Here is a 25,752-nt window from a genome sequence, read left to right as displayed (position 1 = left end):
GGTTAAAAGGACTAAAAAATCACTCTGTACTATTTTCATTGATAACACTGTTCTTCAATAGATTCTTAACCACCGTAAATGGATTTTGAAGCTCACAGCTGCCTAAATTTCACAGCTGTCATGGATTTTGAGGCTCACTGGAGCTGGCCTACAACCCTTGCAGCAGAAGAACCTATAGATAGAACGGCAATTATTTTAACCTGTGCGATAAGATACACAATTACTTTCCTTGACTACTATTATTTCTTAACTATTATTAAAAAAATTGTGTATATCACCACTCAAGAGCTGTATTACCTTCGGGAACACAATGAAAAATAGAATAGATTTTCTTTGAAGCCTCTCACTTATTAAAAAAGAAAATTGAATCTGCACATGAGCAGAATTGAGAAGACGAAATAACCACTTTTAAATAGAACATCTATAGTACGGATATTACTTTTGACAGTTAGGTCTTAACAGTAGGCTAATAAGCCTTTCTATTACACGAAAAATTTACCTAATCTTATGCCTAAAAGCATACTCATTCAGTCACTTTGCACCCTGTGGTGGAACAGGTCAACTGTAAAGGGTGATGTGGAGGCCAACAAATAGTATTATTATTATTATTATTATTATTAGGTTATAACTCATCATATTTGAAAACCTTCTCAATACTAAAAATATTAATTATACTATTAAATATTAATAACCCTATAACTACCAATATTTTCCTAAACTTAATATAGGTACCAGCAGTTTATTTAAGATTCATTAAAATGTTCACTTGCTGTTTAGTACTACAAATGTAATATTTTACCTTAACTCTATTTAGGTACTAGTTTATTTATAATCATTAAACTGTTTAGTACTATAAAAGCTTTTCTTTAGAATTTACAATAATTTTTAGGATAGATTTTCCTTCTAACAGGACTGAGTAAACACTACAGTAGTTTAGGTTACGTGTAAATGGAGCATCTCAATCATAAAACAAACGGGAGCTGAAATCGTGCTCTTAGATGGCATTGAAATTTAGTGCATATACAGACATGGTTAGTTGGTTACTGCTTCTAGATGTGTCTTCGTGTCGAAGTATATACGTCGAACTGCTGGCAAATTGGCAACGGAGCCACATGCCCCCCACCCCCATCCGTCACCAAGGATGAGCAACGGGTAACCTTAATTGTTATCCTATCCCCAAGGACCCATATCCACATCACCTGCAATCATTTATGGCAAGCACTTCTGTCGACGAGGAGATATCGTTGTACTATCATCAAGCAAGTTAGAAAGAGAGAGTGTGTGTGGGTGAGAATGAGAGAGTCGTTAAGTCCTCCTTGAGCATCAACTGTCGTTTGTCACTGACATCATCACTCTGTCTCCTTCTATCTTAATCAGTCTTGTCCGAGTTTTCCTTCATTTTGTTCCTTCGCTCACTTATTATTATCATCTATTGAACGCCATTTTTGATTGCAGGTTTTGGTTGGAGATTCGTAGTCCGAGACACGGACTGTGCAACTCGGTAAGGATTATGATGATAGTTGACGAGATTTGAGAGGATGTCGTGATTTCAGAACGACGCAAGTTTGAATGCGATACAGGAAGGAATCGAGGCGATTGAAGAAGAATGAAAACTGGAGGTTGGGTTGTTTTATTATAAATAAAATTAATTTACAAATTTTGAAACTGAGGATTTATTTCATAAAATTATTGTCTTTTTTCTATGTGTATGAACTGTATGCACCATCAGAGTTCAAACGGATATTAGTCAGCTGTTGGCTTAAGCTCGGCTATTAAATGCGACCATATTTTCGTGTGATTCTATAATATTAGATTATTTCTAAAAATTATATTATATTCAATTATTTTAGACTAGCAGGTAACCCGTGCTCTGCAAGAGTCTTTTTAAAATTTGCCAAACTGATAACTTGACGTAATGAAATCTTGAAGAATTGAAAATAGGCCTATAACAATCCTTGGTTAATTAAGAGTTTACATTCAAAATTTCAAGTTAATCAGTCCATTAGTTCAGACGTGATGATGCGTTAAACATAATTTTCCTATTCCGTATTTCCTATCCCGCCAGTACTTTCTTTTATTATAGTATAGATGATAGATGGATGATTTATCAGTGTCTTTGAATAAGAATAACTTTTGAACGGTTTTCACCACCCAATTTCTCTTGAAATTCTGTACCGAAATCAGGTATCATATCACACCCTTCCAATTAAAAAAAAAGAATTAGGATTCAAAATGGCGGTTCAAGATAGCGGACCAAAATTTTGAAACGACAAAAAATCATTTATTTCTATTCGAATAGGATCCTTAATCATAACTATATTCTAATTTCCCTTTTAAAAGAAATGTTCAGCTGTTTCCATACAACAACTGGAAGCATGACAAATTGAAAACTTGACATAAAAACTTGACAATGAAATCTTGAAGAATTGAAAAAGGCCTATAACCATCCTCGGTTGATAAGAATTCTCATGCAAAATTTCAAGTGAATCAGTCCAATAGTTCAGATGTGATGATGCGTCAAACATAATTTTCTTAACCCCTACGTGTATAAGCCAGTTCTTTCCTTTACAGTAGACCCTATAGATTATTGTTAAACGTAGATGGCCCTAAGGTGAATAATCTCTAGGCACATGCTTACATCTTGCATGCTTGGATGATTACCAATTTATAACTATTAATTTCTAATTTAAATTCTACTATCACAAAATTACACGATTTCAAATATGTTCTTGTATTTACCCTGTGAAATCTCATCTGATGTGATAAAATTATAAAGTGCAACTCCAAATGTTTATTGTGTGCGTATGGTTAGTTTATAAGAAATGTGTATCACACATGGACCACAAGAACTAATTTTTGAATACCGTACTGAGGGTCTCTCGAAATTCATGGTAGGTGTACAATGTGAGCGAATCAATCGTTTAACTACATATTTGTTGAGATTGAGAGTCCCAAAATCTCTCGCCAGCAAGAGATTAGGTATCAGCTAATTTAAATTTTAATAAGATCATAAGCAAATAATATTGATTATGCCAGATTCATTTGTCAATATTATCAAGATCAACACTGGAACTTTAAGATCAGCGCAAGCAGCTTAAACTTGAACAAAAACGTTTCACCTTCTCTGACCAGACTCATCTCAAAAAGTTAACAGTTGCAGAGGTCTGCAGTCTGCATCTCTTAAGATATGGCCACAGTTCCCTTCGAGTTTTTGCTCACGGATGAAACCGCAATCCTGTACAAGAATCTTCTTTAGCTCCGAATGAAACGGCTAACTAGCTGAAAGATCGATATGGTCCAATGAATATGCAACTGTAAATCCATATTTAAAAGCTACGATGACCGGAAAAGACGTTTCATTCCACTTTTTTAAGCAAGCCTTGTTTTTTTAATTGTAACCATTTCTGTATGTGGCTTTCTGTATTGCTATTGCTTAGTGGAAATCTTTGGTCAGGCAGTGGAGCAATGATTTGTGGAGAAGATAAAAACATTCCTTCTGGTGAAGAGATCAGCGAAACAATATGAAGGCAAAAACAAGAAGTGACCAATTCAAGCGGAATAAATTGTAGTTATCCATAGATTTGACATCTCAAGACGGTCAATATTAGTGATTGCAGGCATCAGTGAACACAGTTAATAGATGGTGATGGAAGAATAGCTCGGGAAAACGAAAAACTTTGAAGATCAGGATCAGACATATTATTATGAAGTAAAGGCAAACGCACACAGTAACAGACGGACGTATGCATACAGACGGAGGAAAAATCCCTCCCCAGGTGTCTGGAGGTTGCAAAGTACACAGACGTCAGTCTGTTGCTGTGTGCGTTGACCGTTACTCACGTTTCAATTATGTGTTTCAAAAATTGTGTAAAAAACATTCCCTCGTTTAGACCAATAATTGACAAAGGAATTTCGAGGAAATGTTAAGAACACAATTTTTTACTTTTCAGCTTTGTTGGGACAAGTTAGGAGGTATGAGGTAGGGATGAGGACTTTTGATATGTTCTTCTAAGTATTCCCAACAAAGCTGAAAAGTCAAAAACTGTATTCAAAACATTCCCTCATTTAGAACAATAATTGACAAAGGAATTTCGAGGAAATGTTTTGAACACAATTTTTGACTTTTCAGCTTTGTTGGGAATACTTAGGAGAACATATCAAAAGTCCCCATCCCAACCTCATTCCTCCTTACTTGTCCTAACAAAGCTGCAAAGTCAAAAATCGTGTTCAAAATATTCCCTCCAAATTCCTTTGTCAATTATTGTTGCAAAACTGGAGATTTCACACTAAAGCTGCTGCAACAGTCGTAGGGAAATGCGTAAAAGTGTGAAATTATCCATCAAGTTGAAGAGATTTCAATGATATATAAGCTCATAATCAGCATGAATTTTTTACATCGGTTTTTGAAAATTTATAAGAGCAAAAATAGCAAAACATTTGGCAAAAGTATTTTTTTTTAATGTCACAACTTCAAGAGCGGATACCTCAAAAACTATAGAAAAAACTGTGAAATAAATTATGTAAGCTTCAATTTTGTACAGAACAGTTATGTCCGTAAGATACATGAAACCGAATGCGAGAAACCAAAAAATGGCACCTTTGAACCACCCCCACCCACTTAGCACAGGGGGTAGGGGTGGGGACTTTTGATATGTTTTCCTCCTCACTACCCTAAACAGAACTGCGGGGTAAAAAATTGTCTTCCAAACATTTCCTTCTATACCATTTTTTGAGCATTCATTACCTTGACTATATTACACAGACATAATAACATATGATTAGATAGGCTTTATAAATATAAATATTGGAATGAAACACCGGTATAATAAACAACTTCAAACTTTATTGATACAAGATCTGGTTTCACAAAGACTTAAACATACATTATCACAAACTTTGAAATGAACAAGAAATTTAACAAGAAAATATAAATTATTTTTCATAATACCAACAGAAACTGAATAATAGCAACGTCATTTACCAACTCTTCCTATTTTCTACCTAGCTAACCAATTCACCACAACATGTAACAACATAGCCCTTTCTTCAATAACAGTGTTATTGAATATAATTCCAAAAATTCTAATGATTCATTTCTGAGAAATGCTATTACTGTAATATTATAACAAAAGCATGGAATGAACATTTTCAAATTACTGACATTTGTGATAATCGTGAACCAGATTCAAACATTGGAAGGAATACTGAGATCGTATTATCAAATTTTCATAATACTGGAAAGCAATTACAATTTCTCTTAATCGAGATCAAAGCAGAATAGATATCTTGACAGAGAACGAACGATTCAATACAAGAAATAGCTTCTGTCAAGCTTCAAAACACATTCAGAAATTGTTGTCAATATTTACAATAGTTTATTCAGGATATGTAGGAAAAGTAATGAGCAAAATGGAAAATTTGAAAGGTCAATTAATTCTATAATTACTTTTCAATTACAAGTGTAACATTCTAGAAATCTAAACTTTAGTTAAAAAGGTCGCACACTCTAAAATCAATGAACTGTATCAGTTTACTCAGAAATAAATTGAAGATGATAACCTGAATGCAGAATTATTATTCTTGATGATTACACTAATTGATCAATTTATATTGTAGAAGATTAATCCCTTGGAATACTATACTACTTGAAATGGGTTAACATCGATATTAAAAAATAGAAACTTTGATAACAATGAAATCAGTGCCATTACTTTTCCTTCATACCTGCATATGTTTGATTGAGTTCACCAGAGAACGATTCAATGCAAGAAATAATAGCTTCAAACACATTGAGAATTGTTATCATTATTTACAATAATTTATTATTATCATCCATGAAATAGAAAAAAGTTGTGATGGAAGCAAAATTTTTGTTGATCTGTTAACAAGTAGTTTGATAAATGAATGAAAGAAATATTAAGAATTTAAATAAATTTAATAGAAACTGAAAAGAAAAATAGTATACTAAATTGAATGTACATCTGCATCGAACTTTCAGAGAGTAACAGCTCATTTTGTGCAAGTAATAAGTGAATAAGTTTTAAGATTTAAGCCGTTTCAATGTTTTTTCAATATTCAATAATTTAACTTAATTCACGAGTTTAATTCATGATTGATTTCATGAATGTGGGGGGTTGGTGATTCGGATTGGGCTAGCTATCCATATTTTTCTTCTCATTTGAGACTTGCTTAAGCGATTAACAAGTTTGATTTCTCTACAACAGTAATAATAATGTAATTGTTTTTCTTCGTTTTGATTTTTATCAAGATATTTCTGATCTGTTTGGAGTATTTTCTACTTAGGTAATATTTTTATAAAGGAGGAAATAACATTAGTTTATTCATATTTGTAGTGTAACAAATTTTTTGATAAAAAATATCAAGATATTTCTGATCTGTTTGGAGTATTTTCTACTTAGGTAATATTTTTATAAAGGAGGAAATAACATTAGTTTATTCATATTTGTAGTGTAACAAATTTTTTGATAAAAAATATCAAGATATTTCTGATCTGTTTGGAGTATTTTCTACTTAGGTAATATTTTTATAAAGGAGGAAATAACATTAGTTTATTCATATTTGTAGTCAATCTTTATTTTTGTTCTTTTTCACATAATAAGATGTTTTAAAAACTTTGGTTTCCATATAATTTCGAGTGAAACTTGGGTGCTTGATGGCGCCCAAAAAGTTGATTTTTGAAATTACTTTTCCCTGATAATACAAACGCTTATTGAAAATGTATTGTATTCTTTATGAAAAATGGCAATAAATCATTTCAATTTCAAAAAATATGCATGACAATTTCATAATTATCAATTTGAATGGAAAGCTTAAAAGAGAAATAGATCCATGAATCGCTTCTAATAATCCTGGCACAAGGAACTTAAAGGATTTAAAAATATATTTTTTAATGTGTTATTCTATTATATAGTTTATCTTAAGTGGCTCAGTGATTCCATTATTCCTACAAAATTATTATACAGCATTCAATATTCAGTTAGTGTAATGTTTTCGTCTAAAACGCAACTCTTTTTCTTTTATTACTATTATATTACATGTGATCCTGATTAGCTGTTGTCGTTTCGTCTTTTGCCTATGTAGGGATATATCTTTTTTAATGTCAATCTATACTTCACTAATTTTATTTTGAATAATTTCCATTTAATTGAATTGAACTAAACAAATTAGCACCGTTTACACTAGAGTATCAGCAGTTTCTCTTAAATGAGCTTAGATTCAAATGCAGATGATATTCAGAAAAAAAAATAATTGAAAAGAAATCAGTAATGAAAACTATTTTATTCAAGAACTTGAATTATTCGAACTCTGTTACAACAAATGAAAAAACGAAAAACTAATGATGTGAACAAATAGAAAATCTGAAATAACAAAATATTGTAAGCACATAATGCTTACAATAAATTAGTGATCAATTAATTTGTTCCATTGAAACTCAAAAACTTGCTAATACATACTTCAATTAACTGAACATAACTGAAAAATGACGAATGAATCTCAGTCCATCAAAGTGTGGCATGGAAATGCCTCTAATATATTTATAATTATCACTACTTGATAGATAAAAAAGTTATTTTTACGATCTTCTTATGAGAATAAAGTAGTAAGAAAATTTCTTTAGTCTTTAAGCACTTTCTACAATGAAGAAGTCAAAAGTAATGAAAAACATTAAAGTTAAAGAGAACCATGTTCAACCTTCTTTTCTATCTAAGGTTGGACTCTAACCAGCTGATTCGTTAATATTAACTAATTCAGTTTATAAATGATCAATCTTGAAAGAGAATTGCACGAATGAAACTGACAATAATTCAAAACTATTTAGTAATTGGAAGTACAAGGGAGTTAACTAACCATATTAGTCGTACATTTTTTTTGAAATAGCATTAATTAAACATTTAACAGTTCTGAAATAACATATTTCCATTTTTTTCTAAATTAAATTCTAAAATTACTTTTCATCCTTTGACCCTCATCTGTAATTTAATATCATCTTCTATGTAATCATTTCAATATTTATTCACTGATACAATCAGAAATCAATAATTAATTAATTTTAGTTAATATAGTACGCAGACTAAGTATTTTCACAAATACAAAAATAATGAACATCTCAGATGAATTTTGTTTACATCAACCTTGTAGTAATTTCAATTATTTAATACACAAATAGAACGGATATAATAATGTCAATAACGTAGAAAGCACACCAATAAAGAAACGAACGAACTGTTTAATTTGTTCTTAGTTATCAAGTTAATCGTAATTACTTCGATCATCCAAATCGAAACACATCTTTATCTTTTAACACATATATCATAACAAATATAATTTCTGGGTAACTTTTATAATCTAATTACAACAATAAGTATGGAACATAATATCTTCTTTCACAATATCAAAGAATACATCTACATTACTTGACTGGAGAATCTACAATTATTCTTTGAATAGAATTATTCTTCTTATTCAAAATCAAATTCTGCAGTTCATCTGAAACAACAGAAACTTGTAGTAAGCTTGTAAAACTGCACCTTGTTGACTAGACCGAAGATAATTTTCAAAATACTTTGAAATAACTTCTGGCTGCGAATGTGTTATAAGTTTTACTGGCATATTTTTTAACAGCCTTTAACTCTATAAATTGTCGACCTCCAATCAGAAAAGCAACTCTACAGTACTTAGTAAAGAAGATCACACAATCTTGAGACATCAAAGAAATACTACGCTCGAACTCTGGGTTTATCAAGCGACATATATAATGCTAACATACATCGATAAAATATTCTTCATTCAAACATTTTTGGCTTTAAAATATATACCTCAAGGGATCAATAAAAATAGCTCAATAAGCATGAACCAGCTTTATACTATAATTGTATATCTGTTATTGAAAATACAATTATGTTAGCATAATAGCTTATGCTCTGAAACATGAGTATAAACATTAATACAGTACTTATATCATTGAAACACCAAGAAATGACAAGAACATATGGTTCTGCGTATTGGAATATGATTTAAAATTTTAAACATTTTTGTGCATCATAATCATGAAAGGGATTTAAATGTAACGCATTCGAGAACACATTTTTCAAAGATTTTATCACAATCTTCTCAAGGTGCATAAAACACGCAATCTGCGCATGAGCAGTTAATTTCGATGTTATTTCTGCATTCTTTAATGCGTCAGGAAGCAGTTAAGATACGTAGTCTTATTCAAAGTTGGGGTTTTCATAGTTACTTAAAGCTAATATACAAACAGTTGAGCCACCACTTCAGATTTGAAAAATTAAGGAGAATATATTTTAGGATCATTAGATGTGAGAGATAAGTATTCGAGCCTTGAATAGTTGAAATCCTACAAGTACTTCGGAATATGGATTACATTTCCATACTAGTTGATCCCGTTTTCCTTTCATCGATAATCCAATAAGTACCAGATGCCGATTTACTATCAACAAATGGACAATTTGACATTGAAGATGTGGTAGGAGAATTGTGGCTTGGTTCTCCGCAGCCCAGCTCCATAGTTCGTCAACAGCCGGAGGGTGAAGAATCACGGTCATCACCTTCGGGTGACGCCATGGTTGGCATACTGCAATGGATCGGAGAGGTAACTTCAGTCCTATCTGTTTCAACCTGATCAACAAATGAAAACTCATTTAATCCAATGTTTTCTTGCTCACAAATCAACATTTATGTAATATTTCTAATTCATCTGCCACAGAATATAATATAAAATATTGTTTCGCTTAATAGTATTGTATGGTATTTCAATTAGTGTGGTTCATTTGCTTACTTTGCTACCAGAGAATACTAAATATTAATATAATATTTCAAGTAATTATAATAACAGCAGCTTGAACATGATTATTAAATCATTTTAATAATATGATAACAATGTAAACACTCATCATTTTATCCTTGAAATAATATATTAATATTTAGTATTCTCTGGTAGCAAAGTAAGCAAATAAACCACACTTGTTGGAATACCATACAATACTATTAAACGAAAAAAAATTAATTCTACTATTAAACAAGTTTGATAAGTAACTCAAACGTGGGTTCAAACAATGTTCATAAATACAACCTTTCAGTTACAAATAACTATTCCGGCATTTTTGTTTCTACCGGATATGAGATAAACTACTAAATGAATGCAATGATCAAATTTTGACTCCTCTTGTAGTGATCTTCGCATACATGAATAGTGTAGTGTTGCCGAATTATGCTGCATCGAAATCTATATACTTGTACAGAGTGGCGCAGGGAAATGGGAAATTTTGAATGTTATACAGTTCGCAGCACTGTAGAGTCGAAAGATGATCGAAATTTTGCACAATTCATGTAAACAGATTGCCATTCAGTAATCAAGGCTCATTGGACTGGTTTGTAACGTTTAATAGCGGTGAGAGCATTTCATAAAAAAAATCTGGTATGGTACACTCACATAACTTCCTTGCTCATTTAACTGTAAGCCTCATTCTTAAACGAGAATAATTTAGGGGAATAACATAATGACGACATAATGGCGGCAACATATTTGAAACTACGATCAGACTACTGTTTATGTGTATATATAATTGTTTTCAGAGTACTTTTTCCTTTGAACATTCACCGAATCAGTCTCCTCACATTTGCTCACCACATAACAAGTAGTCCTCTCGGAAGGATGATTATTGCGACCGCAAAATGTTCAAAACTCTTGCTTAGAATAATAATTATTTTGATAAAACAATTCCATCATTTGCAATAACTGTTGAACGCTATAGCTTTTCAAGGTAATTGGGAAATACATAGTGAATAGGTGAGAACCAATTAGACACCTGTAATCTACCAGACGGCAGCAAACAACTGTCAAAGTTAGTAAGTTCGAAATGAGTACTCGATTACTAGGCAGCCAAGTCAAACTCAGCTGTTTCGTATCGAGAATTGTTCTCAAGACTTCATTTTTAAATAGAATAAACTGAAATATTAAAGTTAATTAAAAGTGATATAAGACAAAGAAATCAGATCCATAAGTCAAATAACACAAGAAGTCAGGGCCAATATACCAAATTATTGTTTGATAAACTGAAACTGAGAAATGAGTGAGGCGAGTATGAGTTGCACTTACATTGGCCATCTGTTGGTTTGAGTCGATTCTAATGTCGACCAATGACGTGGAAACGGGTTTTTTGGATGACCGCAACACCCTTTTTGGCTGCGATTCTGGAGCTGCGTCTGAGGGGGGTTCTGGCTTCGGTTCGCTTGACACCCATGTATCTTCGTCCGGACGATGAATATCGACTAAAGCTTGTTTCACTTCTTCTGGAACTGTATCTGTCAAATTCAAGCAAATTCATTTTTACACTCTCAGATAGAAAACTAATGAAGCTGAAAATTTACTTTATTGATGATATTGGTGGTTCTTTCCTTGGGGGAACATCCATTAGTATAGACTATTTCATTGATATATTCCTTGTTTCAACAGTATCCATTTATTGACCAATAAACGTAAATTTCCTGATAGCTATGATAAATTATTATTATTATTCAACATTTCCGTTCCCAAAATATTGAATCTACTAGCTAACGAAGAAAGTGCAATTACATTAAAAATTGAAGATTTTTTCACCCAAATGAACGTTTGAACTTAATGTGAGAAAGGTCCTGAAAGTCAATGTGAAATCTGTTGTAACGGATGCCCAAATAAGTTTTAAAATTGTGCTTGAATAATGATCATGATGAGAGATTTATGGATCTACAGTTTTCCCAGCTTTTCACATGATTTCCCAGCATATTAGACAGAAGAGAGCGAATTCATTTCAATAAAACTATTATTGTTTAACAAAATTAGTTTGAAAAACACACATGCAACACAAGCGTAACACATAAGACGAACTTGAAACAAATACAGGTAAAAAGTAAGCCAAAGTAAGAGAGCAAAGTAGGTAAGAGAATGAATAATAAGTAAAAAATAAATACATGAAAATAGGTAAAAGGTAAGAGAGTGGAAAAATAAATTATTATTTAAACTTCAAAATTTAGAGTTGTTATATACATATTGATTAACATTTGAAAAGATGGGTTGATTTTGAAATTAAAATTTTCTTCCGTCGAATAAAAACGTTTTGTAGATACTGTAATAAGCAACTAATAGTAATTTTCATGATTAATAGATTTACATTTGTCACTCTACATTATAATATGACGGACTGAAATGAAAGTAAAAATAAATACTGATTGATTGATATGATTTATCCAAATTATCATGAAATTGCACAGATGATAAGAGGACAGCAGAATGTCAGCCTCTTGGATTCTACGACTAAAAACTGACTCATTCATGAAACACAATGGAACAGCTGAACAATTTGCTTCAAGCATGCTGCACACAGGGATCGCAATAGGGGGCAAATAGCTGCTACGGAGGTGGAATTAAAAATGAGGCAACTCAAATGTACATGACATTTCTAATTCCGTATTCCCGCAACAGCTAGTGGTTTCGTTGACAATGTAATCCCTGTGTGGAGGCTGCTTTAAACGCAGATGGTGCGTAATATAGGAGCCCTATAGTTTAATGAAAGTATGGGAAAGCTTGGAAATGTTTTTCTAAAACAGCTGTAAACTAATACAAGTTATTACATAAGCTCGTACAATTCAAAATGCACAAAATTAATACAGAACACAAAAGATACAAACACACGACGAGGTATTTTTGAATGAAAAATGAAATGAAAGAAATAAATTAAAAATGAAATGGCTAGTTCCTTTCCTAGGTACGTTATTGCTAATGTAATAAGTATTCTTCTTTATTTTGTTGAAGGATAAATTATTTTGTATTTAATTACTGATAAAAGTTGTTGATGTTACCTAGTGAGTATCAAAGATTTGAAAACATCACTATAGTAGTTTGCATTGCCGATGGATTCTTACCTTGGGTCAACGTAAATTCGACCATCTGCAATGCCTCAGCGAGCTCGCTATCGGCACTCCAATTACCGCTGGAGGTCTTGTCCAAAACAAATTCGTTTTCAGTCATCTCATTACTGCAAAAAATGTATACCTATTTGGTTAATTCACTCCAATTGGGGAGCTTCTAGGAAATCTAAGATTACTAGGGCCAGTTTCTCGAAGGACACAAGTTACGTTATATTCATTGATATATTTCAAAAGACTTGAAATAAGCCCGTTTCTCGAAAGACAAAAGTTACATATTCACTGATAAATTTCAAAAGACTTGAAATAATTTGATAAATTTCAAACACTTTTACATTGGCAAGAAAATATCTTCAAAACACCAGTGATGTTTCTAAAATTCACTAATGTTAACCTTAACCTTACCCAGCCGATGGTAACCTGTGATGGTAACCTTTTATTTTTATTATATCAAGTTAATTCCTTCATTAACAGGTTACAGCCGCTCGTAGAATAAGCTAATGCTTTTTCATATGCTGACTTTTTAATGTGGAACTGAATTTTTGAGAGTGAATTGTAAAATAATAAATCATCTAGTGTAGCAGATGACTGAGGGTTGAGGAATTTTATGTCACTATAAAAACATATGATGTTCCTAAATTTAATAAGTTCGCTATTATGGTATAGTAGCTGCATCAAGAAATGACGTTTCAAAACAAAAACAAAATATGATGTTCCTTAATTTAATAAGTTAGCTATTATGCTATAGTAGTTGCCAAAAGAGATTTTAAGAGAGGCATTTAAAACAATGTCAGACAGGGCCAATAGCTTGTTTCACTAGTGAATTCAGTACCCTGTTCTGTTCAAATTCATTGGTGAATATAATATGTAACTTGTGACTTTCGAGAAACGGGCCCCAAGAGGGAATAGAATGACTTTTGGCCAGTCTAACACTTGACCACGAGCAACAGAATGGAGAGTTTAACTTTATTGAGGGCGAAGTTAGGATTCCAGGTCCTCTCTGCCACACAACCCTAATCAGAGAACTTTGGATTTCTTCTTTTATGTAGATACCAATATATGTTGGCCTAGATTCTAGTTTTTAATAATCAACAATATAAATAATTCTATGTATTTTACAATGTATGAATTGGAGAATCATTGAACGATATGAAGATGAATGAAAATTGGCGATGATGTAAAATATGGCTCGCTTGCACCTGTTAAATTTTAATCGTGATTAGATGCCACAACAACCAATCAGAGAAACCTTTTTCCAAAAAGCCTGCTCTGGTTCTCGTGTCATTTAATCATGATTAAATTTAAACAGGCTTTTGTGCAACCAGGCCATAGTGTTATATGTTAAATGGATATGTTTGAACAAATTAATGTTCATTCTTACTTATGAAATGATATATGAATAATGAATCACTTGTGGATGCATTTGTTAGATATTTATATAGTACCGCACATTGAATTTGAAGCTGGGAAAGAAGCCATTACAAAATTATACATTAAATCATATCTCAATGCTTTACAAACGAAAAAAACAACACAATAAAATCATGCGTTTTAGTAGAATGGTAGCAACAGAAAACCGGTCAGGTGCGTGAAAATAAAATAAGGGTAACTATAAATTATTTTAGGGCCGGTTTCCGAGCTCGGGATTTAGCTAAGTTCTAGACTTTAACTGGCTTTAAGCTCTGGAGTCAGAGAATTAGCTTTCCGAGTCAGAGCGAACGTAGTCGAGGACTTGGATATAATAGACTCTGGAGTTTAGAGATCACGTTAGACCCTGGAGTTTATAATTTTGCTTTCTGAGTGAAGGGCTTATAAGTCCAGGACTTGAATTAGATTCTCGCCTCTTTCCGAGTCGAAGATTTATCAAAAATCGTTAAGTCCAGAACTTGAAACAGCGTGATTTTAAACCCTCGACTGAAGTAGGGTTTAAATCTAAGTTCTAGACTTAACTGAGCAAACACAATTCAGTTATTGTTCTGGAGTAGATGAGAAGCCAATTAGATGTCATGGAATACCTAAATTATTTGGATTAGACCATCTGAATTCATAATTTATAGTTTGCAACTTTATTTTGGAATAAAATTGTATCAGAATTATGCGTAAGAAAACTAACCTTATTTTACGATTGTGACATAACCTAAAAATGTTCAAGAAAAATAATACAAGGATTGCCTTGAAATTTATATACACATCTGAATGTTATTAATCAATGTCATATTCAACATATTAATGATAATATAACAATAATAAATTATTATTCCATTTTTTCAAACAAATACGCTTTCAAACTCAATAGCCTAATGAAATTGTTATTCCAAAATCACTGGTTAGGATCAATGATCAATAATAGCATAACGTAAAATGAAATGTTTATTCATTCATCTTTCAAAAGGTTAGGTTTTGCTTTGAATAGGAATACAAAAAAATCGAAACGTATTTTCACAAAATAATTTGGAGAGCATGCTCATTTGAATTATCCCGCTGCAATCAGCTGTTTTCATTTTGCTATAATGCCAACAATACAACAGCAAAATATTGTGAATTTCCCACATGTTTACTGCGTTAAAGTCCTGGACTCAAATAAGTCGAGAACTCAATAGACCCCGGAGTTTAGAAGATAAAATCGTGACTCAGAAAGTCGATTTAGACCCGAGCGCTTATTTTAGTCCTGGACTCTGTGAGTCCAGAACTTATAGATCTCTAGCTCGGAAACCGGCCCTTAGAATTCAAATTTTAAATTCTACTCTATTCAACTTTTATTTAGAAATTCCGCATCTCTCGGAAATTACTGGAAAATTATTTTTGCGTTGACAAGTTTGTTTTGATTGCTGCTTCATGTGCAATACAAATCAAATAGATTTGATTGTACAAATTAGAAACATTTGATTGGCCTGGCATATCTACTAATAATATCAATACTTTAATAACATTGATACAAAAAGTATTTCGAACACATTATTCTACTGGTCGAAGAAAGTAAAATAACAATATCTAGAACAATCTTTCTGCATTAGAATTTTCCCAAAACTCATTTTGAAATTACTAGCCAACTCTATTACTTAGTCAAGCTATTTTCTAATTTTTGTGACTGAGGAGTATTAGTTGGAACTCAATCTAAAAGTCATTTCATTCCATGTAATGCTTGAAATGCTAAATTCCCCATCGGTCAAGATATAGAAAGATGTAGAAGAACTAAACAATACAAAGCAACATTCAATGGTTATGGCATTCTAAAATTATAAATAAGTTGGTTAGCTATTTATCAAGTTTCTGGAATTATGAATAAGTTGATATTGACTAAGTTAATACTCACTAGTCTCATAAGAAAGCATACATTTAATGTACCGCACCTGAATATCATGATTTCTTGCTTGTATTATTAGGAATTTTATAAAATATTCAAGAAATATTATATAACTATAGACATATGGTGAAAAAAGATGCATTGCAACTAAGTTAACAAGATCAACAAGCAAAAAGTAAATAAATTATTTGTTATTATTACAGTTTGCTTTTTATATTACAGCCTTCATAGCCTTGATTGAAGTGGAAAATAATTGAAAATAATAATTAGATCGAATTTAATTTTCAAGCGGAATTTGCCACTTATTACTGCAATTCTGATTTGATTACATTAGAAATGTGACGATCAAAATAAATAAATTATTAAAGAGTTCCAGTGAGAAGTTATACGTTCAAAATGAATTCAAACCCAACTACCTCACAACAAAAACCTAACTACCTCATATAATTTGCCTAATTTGATAAGAAGTTGTAAAATGTAAAACAAAGACAAAAGCAGGGAGGTAAACTTATGGACAAATACCTGGGAGTTGATGGGAGTGTCTTTGGTACAGCTACGATGACTGTTTGATTGTTTTGGGTGGTAAGAATTGCTTCTGGACCTCCTCCGTATAAACCGTGCAAAAACTGCCATTGGCCTTTCGATACTCTTCGGTAGTCTTTTTCTGAAACTGACAAAAAAATCACTTGTTGTGCGGTAGAAAGGTAATATTTTGGTCGACATCCATACAGAAAAAATATGGATAACTGGAGATTGAACTAGAATAATTGTCTATAAAATATTTTAGATTAATCTTGAGACTTGTTCTCCCATTTTTCCCCTTTTGAATTTGTTCAATCAATTGTTACTTCTTTTTTTTGAAGTGTCTAAGGGTTTTGGAAACGGGACGGGGCCGCACTACCTCCTTTGGGCATTATTTAATAGAGGTTCAAAAAGGTTTAGCCTTCAAATTTCGACTACCACACTCTATAGTTTTCTGATTCCGCTTTATGACCCTCATTAGTGTCCCTTCTCTTTGCTGGAAGGCACTAAGCTGGTAGCGAGCACTAACTTATCTCTTACTTTGCACCTCACATCTGTTACTTGTATCTTCTACGATTGGATCTAGATCTGTGATTGAGTACTTGAAATTATATTATTCCCAATGGTTCATTCGATGGCATTCGATACGTAGCACCACGTATGCTATTCATCAGCACAATCATAAGTACAATCGCGAACGTTTGACTAGAAATTGTTGGGTAGTTGGTGGAATAGTCAAAGAAAGTAAATAGTGTTTTATTGAAAATTGCTGAAAAAAGGGACTCAGATAATTTAGACTCTAAAGGGATTCAGACTCTACTTCTAATAAGTTTGGAGAATGTGAAACCTAAAACAACAGTCATCACTGATATGTGGAGAGGCTACATTATTCTCTAAATAGACATGTACAATTCCATAAAACTGTGATTCACTCTAGTGCTTTTAGGTAACCAGAATGGTAACCAATATATTCCTCAGAGTGGGAAACTTGTGATTCATTAACAATAGGCCATAAAAAAGTCAAAATTTAATAACGATAGGCCACCGTTGAAAGGCCACTAAAACTACTACCTGTTCATCTATTGTTTTCGGCGGCCCCGTCTCGTTTCCAAAACCTGTGTCTAAATTCTTAATAAAAAGAAGTGTTCTATCTTTAAATGCATACAAAGACACTTTTTCTTGTCTGCGATACAATTATTAACTTCTGTCGTTCAAGTTTTCTCTTACTGGCGTTTCATACTAAAACTATTTTTGATTTCTAACCACAGTATGATTCTATGAAAAACTAGAGTAGGCCTATCCATAATGAGATTCATGTTGTAAAATAAGCAACAGTATTAGTATAATATTGATTATTATTAACAAGAAACAACAAATTATATCATATCACATGTACTGGGATTACTTGTGTGGCGAATGATTGTCACACATGTGAATCATGTGATTAGCAAAACTTATATTAGTCTGTTATCAATATTTCAGTTGAATAATTGACATCATTTCATTAAGGTCTAATTTATTTTGTATTATAGGAAATAAGCAACAAAATTCCTATACTTGGATCACAACTATCTACTATAGAAGGGAAAAAGAAGAGAGCAGTGGCAACAATGCTCTCCTATTAAATAGTAAACAGTGAGAGATATTTAGTATATAGGCTTGCTATGGTTAGCGTAAATAAGTTTGTGTAATTCTTTGGGAAAGAAATTAACTTCAATTTTTGTTTTAATATCGTTGGCTGTTTTGTGAACACTCACCTCGTTTGGTCGAACGCCTCTGGCCATTGAAGAGCGGTGTATTGTCAATGGGTCCGGGACATTCTTCGGTTTTGCCTGTCACATAGGCGTTCCACTCGACAAACCATTTGAGGCAGATGACGTTGACATGCGTTCCTTGTCGGATTTGCGGTTCCTCCTCATCCAGCATTGAAAATTCGCGCACTTCCAGCTCGGTTCGCGATGTCGGCGGGCCATCAGCCAACAGGTTATTGTTGGAGCAGGTGTCGCATAGTCCTAGTTTATCCAGCGTGCAAATGGGGCCACCGCCGTATCTAAACAATAAATAAAACGGAATTATAATACATCTTGAAAGCTTCATATGTTATAGTTTTCAATTCAAGTTTATAGTTTTATAGTAATGTGCAAAATAACGACTTGACACTAAACAACATATCTGAATAAATATATAAGACGAAATGTTTGAATGAGTTTGAAAACTTTCTATTTTTTAGTGAAGGAGATGTAGAAAAAGACTTGACACTATAAATTCTGCTTCTCGATGTTTAAGCCCACAGATTGATAATTGTGTAACAAGCAAAACTCAAAAATATTTAAATAAATGAATATTTTGAAGCATTTTTGATCCATAAATGTGACATGCAATGTACGTTTATTAAAATTCCTTCTTCGACAATGAAGTTTAAAGGTATTGCATCTGTACTGGATACTACATTTCATTTTGAACAAAACAATTTCACGATAAATAAATCATCAACAGTTATTAAAAATAAGACCATACTGAAATGTAATAATATCAATCAAAACATCTCTTTATAGCCTACTACGTCACTGTTAAAAGATAGTTCAATAATATTGTAATCAGTAGAAGCCTTCTCAATGTTAGCCTCTACATAAGAGTGCAACAGAACTTCCTGTGTAGCTGAAGCACCCATTTCATATTGAGGAACCTTCCCTAATGGGGCAGATCCTGATGGGTTTGAGGGCGAGGCAACTTCTGGAGTTGCCTCGGGGTTTGGTTTTGGTTGGTTTGTATTTTGTTATCCATGTGGTTCCCACGAACAGCTAGGAAAGTACAGTCGATCCAGACAGAGCCCCGCATGCCCAGGCAAGGCTAAGTACTGCAGGAGAGCGCCTGGTATCCTGCAGGCACCGATAGACACCATATAAAAGTACCACCCATCAGCACGGTCCACATCACACCTTGGGTTGGCCTAAGAAGAAGTAAGAATATGGCCAAAGAAGGCCGACAGATAGAAGAAGAAAGAAAGAATGGCACACAGCTAAGTCAATGAAAAAAGTGCCATTCTAGAAATGAAAAGTCCCAAAGCATATTGGGAAAAAGAAGGATGGTTTTGGAAGAAGGGCTTTGGAAAGGTGGCCTCTTTTAGTCGCCTCCTATGACAAGCAGGGATGCTGTGGGTGTATTCTGGTTTTCTACAAATTCTTGAATCCGATGCTCGACTCAATGATCCCCCAACCCACAGGGGGCTATCAATAACATTACTGTACATGATTTTACTACACAATAATACAAGTTATGGCTTCTACCAATATAAATACTTTGTAGCTTTACAAAATCATTATTGTGAAATATACCAAAAAGGAATAAATAACCAAATTTAAATATTTAACTAACGTTTTATGAAGGAATGGTTATGAAAACATAAGAATAAGTAGTTCAACTAAAATATTACTCATATTTCGTGGAGGTTGTGATTTTGAAAAAAACATAAATAGTAGTTTATCAACTATAAAGTTTCAATATTTATAATTTTTTGAAGATATGATTGAGAAAAATATAATGAAGGGTATATAACTATACATTTTTAATATTTAACTAACTTTTCACAAAGGTATGATTATCTAAAAATATGAGTAACGAGTTTATAAAGTACAAAAAATTCAGTATTGTTCTTACTTTCCATACAGGTATTCCCACACCGTCTCCGGCACAGACGTGATCAGATGATGGAAATCGGTCTCTCTTGCTGGCAAGATTCTGCCATGAGGACACAGCAGATCAGAATTGTCGATGGGGCCAGGTTCGGCGAATGTATTGAACCGAGTGATCCACTGGTTGGAGATGGCATACGCAATTTCCACTGCCGGCTCCTGCTCATTTGCAGTCTGCGCCAGGCTAAATGCTCGGTTTCTTGCCTGGTTGACTCCCAATTGACGTTTCCTGGTAACACATAACATCGATTATAGTAGACTATTATATTTTACACATGTATTTTGACGATATTCAACTGTGTACTTCCCATGATAACATTATGCTCTGTTTAATAAATAAATATCTTATGTTAGGGTGAAATATCATAGGGTACAACCACACTGAGCGTGCGGAGCATGATACACAGGAAGCGTCTGAGCGTCAAGCGTCAAAGGCGTTGTCTAGTTTGCATGGACATTACTTTGTCAGAATAATTACTTAAAGTATTGAATATTATAGTGAGGTCCACGTTATAATGACAGTGAAGAAAGATAGGAGAAAAACGTTGCCAAGTCTCTCCATTTTGCCACTGAGTGTACACAGCTGTTACTCAATTCATCCCATTAAATTTGATCCAATAATAATCATTTCCTTGATAAAATAATCAATTTAATGTCAAATTAATCAAAAAATATATTTTTCCATAATTTGATTAAAAAATTTGCTTCTATAACTGATATCAGATTTTTATTTTTATACAAACCTGAAATGGCGGCTAATTTAAAAAGCTGTGATACACCAATCTGAATTTCAAAACAACAGAAATTGAGTTATTTGGTAGGTATTCTATTCAAATTTCTTTTAAAAATAATAGAAAAATAGAAATCCTATTTAAAATAAGTAATTTCAATGAAAATAATTCTGAAATAACCTTTCAATATTATTTATACCGGAACGAGTAGGTCTAACCTATACGTGTAGGCTAACTGAAGCATGGATGAAGTCTAGGATGGTTAGTTGGTTATCAACTTTTAAAATGTCATTTCAGTTATTTTAATTTGTTTTTCACATACGATAATGTCTAAAAATTGATTCATTGTTTCAAAAAAACATTTTAAATCAATTGTACGACTTGAGTACTAAAGTACGATTTTGATAGAATGAAGAAAAAAAATGGCGGCTGAGAATTGTCTGTCTACTTTTGTACAGTCACTGTCAAAAGTAAAAATAAAATATTCTGGCAAATGGACAACATTGCAAAGCTAGAGATAGATAGCGCTATCTGTTTTGTTGTATGATAGAAAAGGACAGCAACAGTATTGTCAATCGTGCACTGCCATTATAATGTGGACCTCACTATAGCTAAGCTTGCTAGGACAGAGTGGGTAAATCAAATTAACTCAAATCGTCGACTATTTGTTGAATATCACCATCTGTTTATTGTGTTAAGAATGCATGAGTCCGAATTTTTTGAGTACATGCGAATGTCAACTTCAACCTTTGATTATATTTTGACGAGAGTGAAGCCTGATTTGGAAAAAAACAAGTCACTAATTGGAGGAATCCAATATCTGCTGAAGAAAGACTTGTAATTAGAAATGAGAAAGAACTCAATATTCTTCGTTACAAATGGTAATTGAGTGGAATATTTCTAATTAATTTATTAATTCAAGCCATCTAAATTCAAAATTTATAGTTTTCATGTTTATTTTGGACTAAAATTTTATAAAAATTGTACACGTGAAATTCTAACCTTATCGACTTTGTCATCTATAAATATGGAAGAAAAATAGCACAAGGACTACCTTATTGTTTCATCTATCAATGTTATTACATAAGTGTCATTTCATTGTAAATAATTAAATAAATAGCACTAAGGTTTCATAGAAATATGAATGAAATGGATTAGAATAGCCTTACTTTGATTTCAAAGTGCAATAGATGAATGTTCTATTTTAAATAACAATAAAAACAATACACATTACAGGGGAATTTGGGCAAACTTTAAATTAATATACTAGTGTACTAGATGGTGGGAAAATGTAGTAGAACAAGTGCATTACAAACAAGAGTAGACTACTAGTATGTACATTAGTAGGGCACTCGCACGTTGACGCTTTGACGCTCCGCTTGTAGACGCTCCAAAAACAAACTAGCTTGTTCCTAAGTTTGACGCCACGCTCCGCTCCGCTCTGTGAGTAGACGCTTCCAGTGTGTTGCAGCTCATTACTTAACATGATATTGTTCACGACGCTCCTCAACGCCACGCCACGCGCCGCTTTCAGTGTGGTTGTACCCTTAGGGTGTGTCATTGAATGCGTATATATGCAAGTGGAACACAGTCCTTAAGACTGCGAAGGAGATATAAAACCCTACTTAATTTTGAGCAAACACTTTCAATATGGGGTATCCATGTAAGTTTCTGATCTAATGTTATGCCCAGAAGCTTTGCAAAACCTGTGTAAAACCAGTCCACATAGTCACTATTTCGCCGAGATCTCGATTGAAGAGATCAATAGATATGTAGGTGTAATGGGGCCCTTGGAAACTGTTGTATTACCCACACTGCACACAAGACAACCGATTTCTGGTCTGTTCCTAAGTGAGAAATACGTTGTATAAGAATTATTATATTTGCTAAAAAATATAATCAAATCGATTTGAGTTCAGCGAAGTCAAGAAGTGTTCATAAAGTGGAAGTTTTTCGCTGCATGAATGACAACGGGAAAGTGGTCATTTTAAAGGGCACAAGTTTGCAGAGCTAACGCTTGGTGGACAACAATGCATCTTACTTCCTTGAGATAATAATACATTCAATAATACATCAATAATAGATGTGGTTTGACTACAATCATTGTGTTTTAGTTATATGTCGTTGTCTATTCGTGTTTTCATTATTTATTGGTTGTATGGCAAAAGCTATCGTATGTGAATCTGAATCACACAGGAATGCAATCCCATGATTCATCTGGGAACTACCAGTCTTACCATAAACACATACTTCCCAGCAATCATTCTTGATACACAATAGATTTTATTAAAAACCACATATGCAAATTACCAGATCCATCAAGAACTGTGATGTTAGACATTATCATTTTATATGCTGAAATACAGTCATTATTTCTACTGTGTGTGAGATTTTTTTGGAAATAAGTACATTAAAAGTACTCCTGTAAGTGAGAACCCTTTCTAACAGTTGAAAAGGTCTACTTGGTATATTATAATCTTAAAAATCGCGTCATCACGAAACTTATAAGAGCCGGTTACATGAGAAACAAAATAAATCAAAATTTTATATTTTTCAGTATAGGACAACTTTGTATAACGTATTTTCCAAGAGTCCTAGCCTAAATTAGTGAAGGAAGTATTGATTCATATTGTTTATTAAGGAAATTGATGTAGCTAAATGTGATAAAAAAGTAATGTTTCTTAAATGACCGAAGAAGTTTCTTAATTATCGAAGGGGGGGGGCATTGAGGTCTCATGGAAGGTTATGTTTGTATCACACTTCAAGAAAGTAAATTACTATTTAGAACTATTTAATTAGCATAAGTTTCAGAAGAGTTCATTTCCATCAAGTATTGAATATAGTACGGTAGTGGTTTGGATGTAGTTTCAAGTTTTTATTGGGCCAGTTGAACATAGAAGTTACATATAGCCAAGTCACAATTCATATTAAAGAAACATACAATAAATTTCACAGGTACAATACATACAATAGACAATAATAAATAAAACAGATCAGTTAAAGCAAATTTACAATTAGATCAGATAATTTAGTCTCCTATACTTGGGTATCAATAGACAAAAAAACATTATATTAAATTGACTAGAGTGTTGTGATCAGCAGTAATGAATTCCTCTACTGTAAAATTGATTCACAATCAACCAGGATCTAAGTACTTGGAGAAAACGTTTATTTGGCAAGGATCTAACTTGAGTTGGTAGCAAGTTATGGAATTTGTAGCCTATCACAGGGTAGCTCGATTTGGACTTTTCAAGTCTGCATCTTGGTATATATATATATACTCTCACGGTTTCTTGTGAAGTGACTGTGAATGTCATTGCTCTTTGGTAGCCTATCCTGCATCTGATGTATATCCTTCAAACATTGATAGATGAACTCATTAATGTAGGATAGAATGCCATTTTTAGAAAGAAGGGGCTTACAGTGATCGAGATAGCCCGCCCCAGAAATCACCCGGACCGCTCTCTTCTGAATTAACAGCACTTTAGAAGTGCTAGATGCATGACCCCACAATTTCAAACCATAACTCATCCTCGAATGAAAAAAAGCAAAATAGGCCACCGAAATTGGCAGTTCAGACATCAGCCTTCTCAGTAGATAGACAATGCTGCTGAGACTGGAGCACACCATGTCTATATGAGGTTCCCAGAGTAACTTGGCATCAAAAGTGAACCCCCAATAATCGGACCGGCTGCAAATACTCACTGACATCTGATAGAGAGAACAATATACTTTGGGTTTTTGCCTCATTCAGAGACAATCTGTTTAGTGAGAACCAATCACGAGCCTGGGTGACACTCTTATTTGCAGAGAACAAGGAAGTGTCATCCGCATAGAACAGCACATTTCCCTCTAGATAGTAGTGAAAATTATTTATTGCTACAAGAAAGAGTATTGGGCCCAACAATGAACCCTGTGGCACACCCTGTTTTACCAGAAGAGGAATTTAGCACTGATCATTCCAATGTACAATCTGTTTTCTCTCAGAAAGGTAAGACTCAAACACCCGAGTTGCACATTCCTGTAAGCCATAATGCTCCAATTTATTTAAAAGAACTGTATGAGGAATACAGTCAAATGCTCGTGAGAGATCACATAGCATTGAAAAAGTTTATTTCCTCTCCTCAAAAGAATTGATAATCGATTCTAAAAGTGATTCCACAGCCATTACAGTAGATTTACCCTTCCTGAAACCAAACTGAGGAGCCAGGAGGTCATGCTCCTCAAGGTATTTATACAGTTGTGCAAATATGATTGCCTCAAATATCTTAGCAAAAACAGGAATTATAGAAATTGGTCTGAAACTTGGGGTGTCACAATATGGACCCTTCTTGTAGACTGGGACTGTTCTGGAGATTTTGAGTTGTTCAGGAAAAGTACCGCTAGCTAAACAGTTGTTTATACACAATGCTAATATGGGTGCAATAATAACTATCATCTGCTTGAGCAAATTTGGGGTCATGCCATAAATATCCTTACAATTGGAACTCCTGAAACCTAAAACCGCTTCAATTACATCTTGAGTACATATAGGACTCCAGGTGAATTCAGAAACTATGGC

The 25,752-nt window shown here is 33.2% G+C and overlaps 1 protein-coding gene across 1 annotated transcript in view; it reads right to left on the bottom strand.

Moving 5' to 3' along the window:
* Positions 1–4,823: 4,823 nt before the first annotated feature.
* The window catches only part of LOC111051594 (ubiquitin carboxyl-terminal hydrolase 20), a 43,198-nt gene continuing 22,269 nt past the window's right edge, over positions 4,824–25,752 (bottom strand). Inside the window, exons 15-20 of the mRNA XM_039441838.1 lie at positions 20,426–20,689; positions 18,526–18,818; positions 16,769–16,916; positions 12,940–13,052; positions 11,138–11,343; positions 4,824–9,657 (exon numbers count right to left, since the gene is read on the bottom strand). Of these exons, the coding sequence (XP_039297772.1) occupies positions 9,553–9,657; positions 11,138–11,343; positions 12,940–13,052; positions 16,769–16,916; positions 18,526–18,818; positions 20,426–20,689 (1,129 nt within the window). The 3' untranslated portion in view covers positions 4,824–9,552. The remainder of the gene's footprint in view (positions 9,658–11,137; positions 11,344–12,939; positions 13,053–16,768; positions 16,917–18,525; positions 18,819–20,425; positions 20,690–25,752) is intronic.

This window comes from Nilaparvata lugens, chromosome X, assembly GCF_014356525.2.
Source record: "Nilaparvata lugens isolate BPH chromosome X, ASM1435652v1, whole genome shotgun sequence".
In the NCBI taxonomy this organism is placed as follows: Eukaryota; Metazoa; Arthropoda; class Insecta; order Hemiptera; family Delphacidae; genus Nilaparvata; species Nilaparvata lugens.
This window is presented reverse-complemented; position numbering and strand designations above follow the sequence as displayed.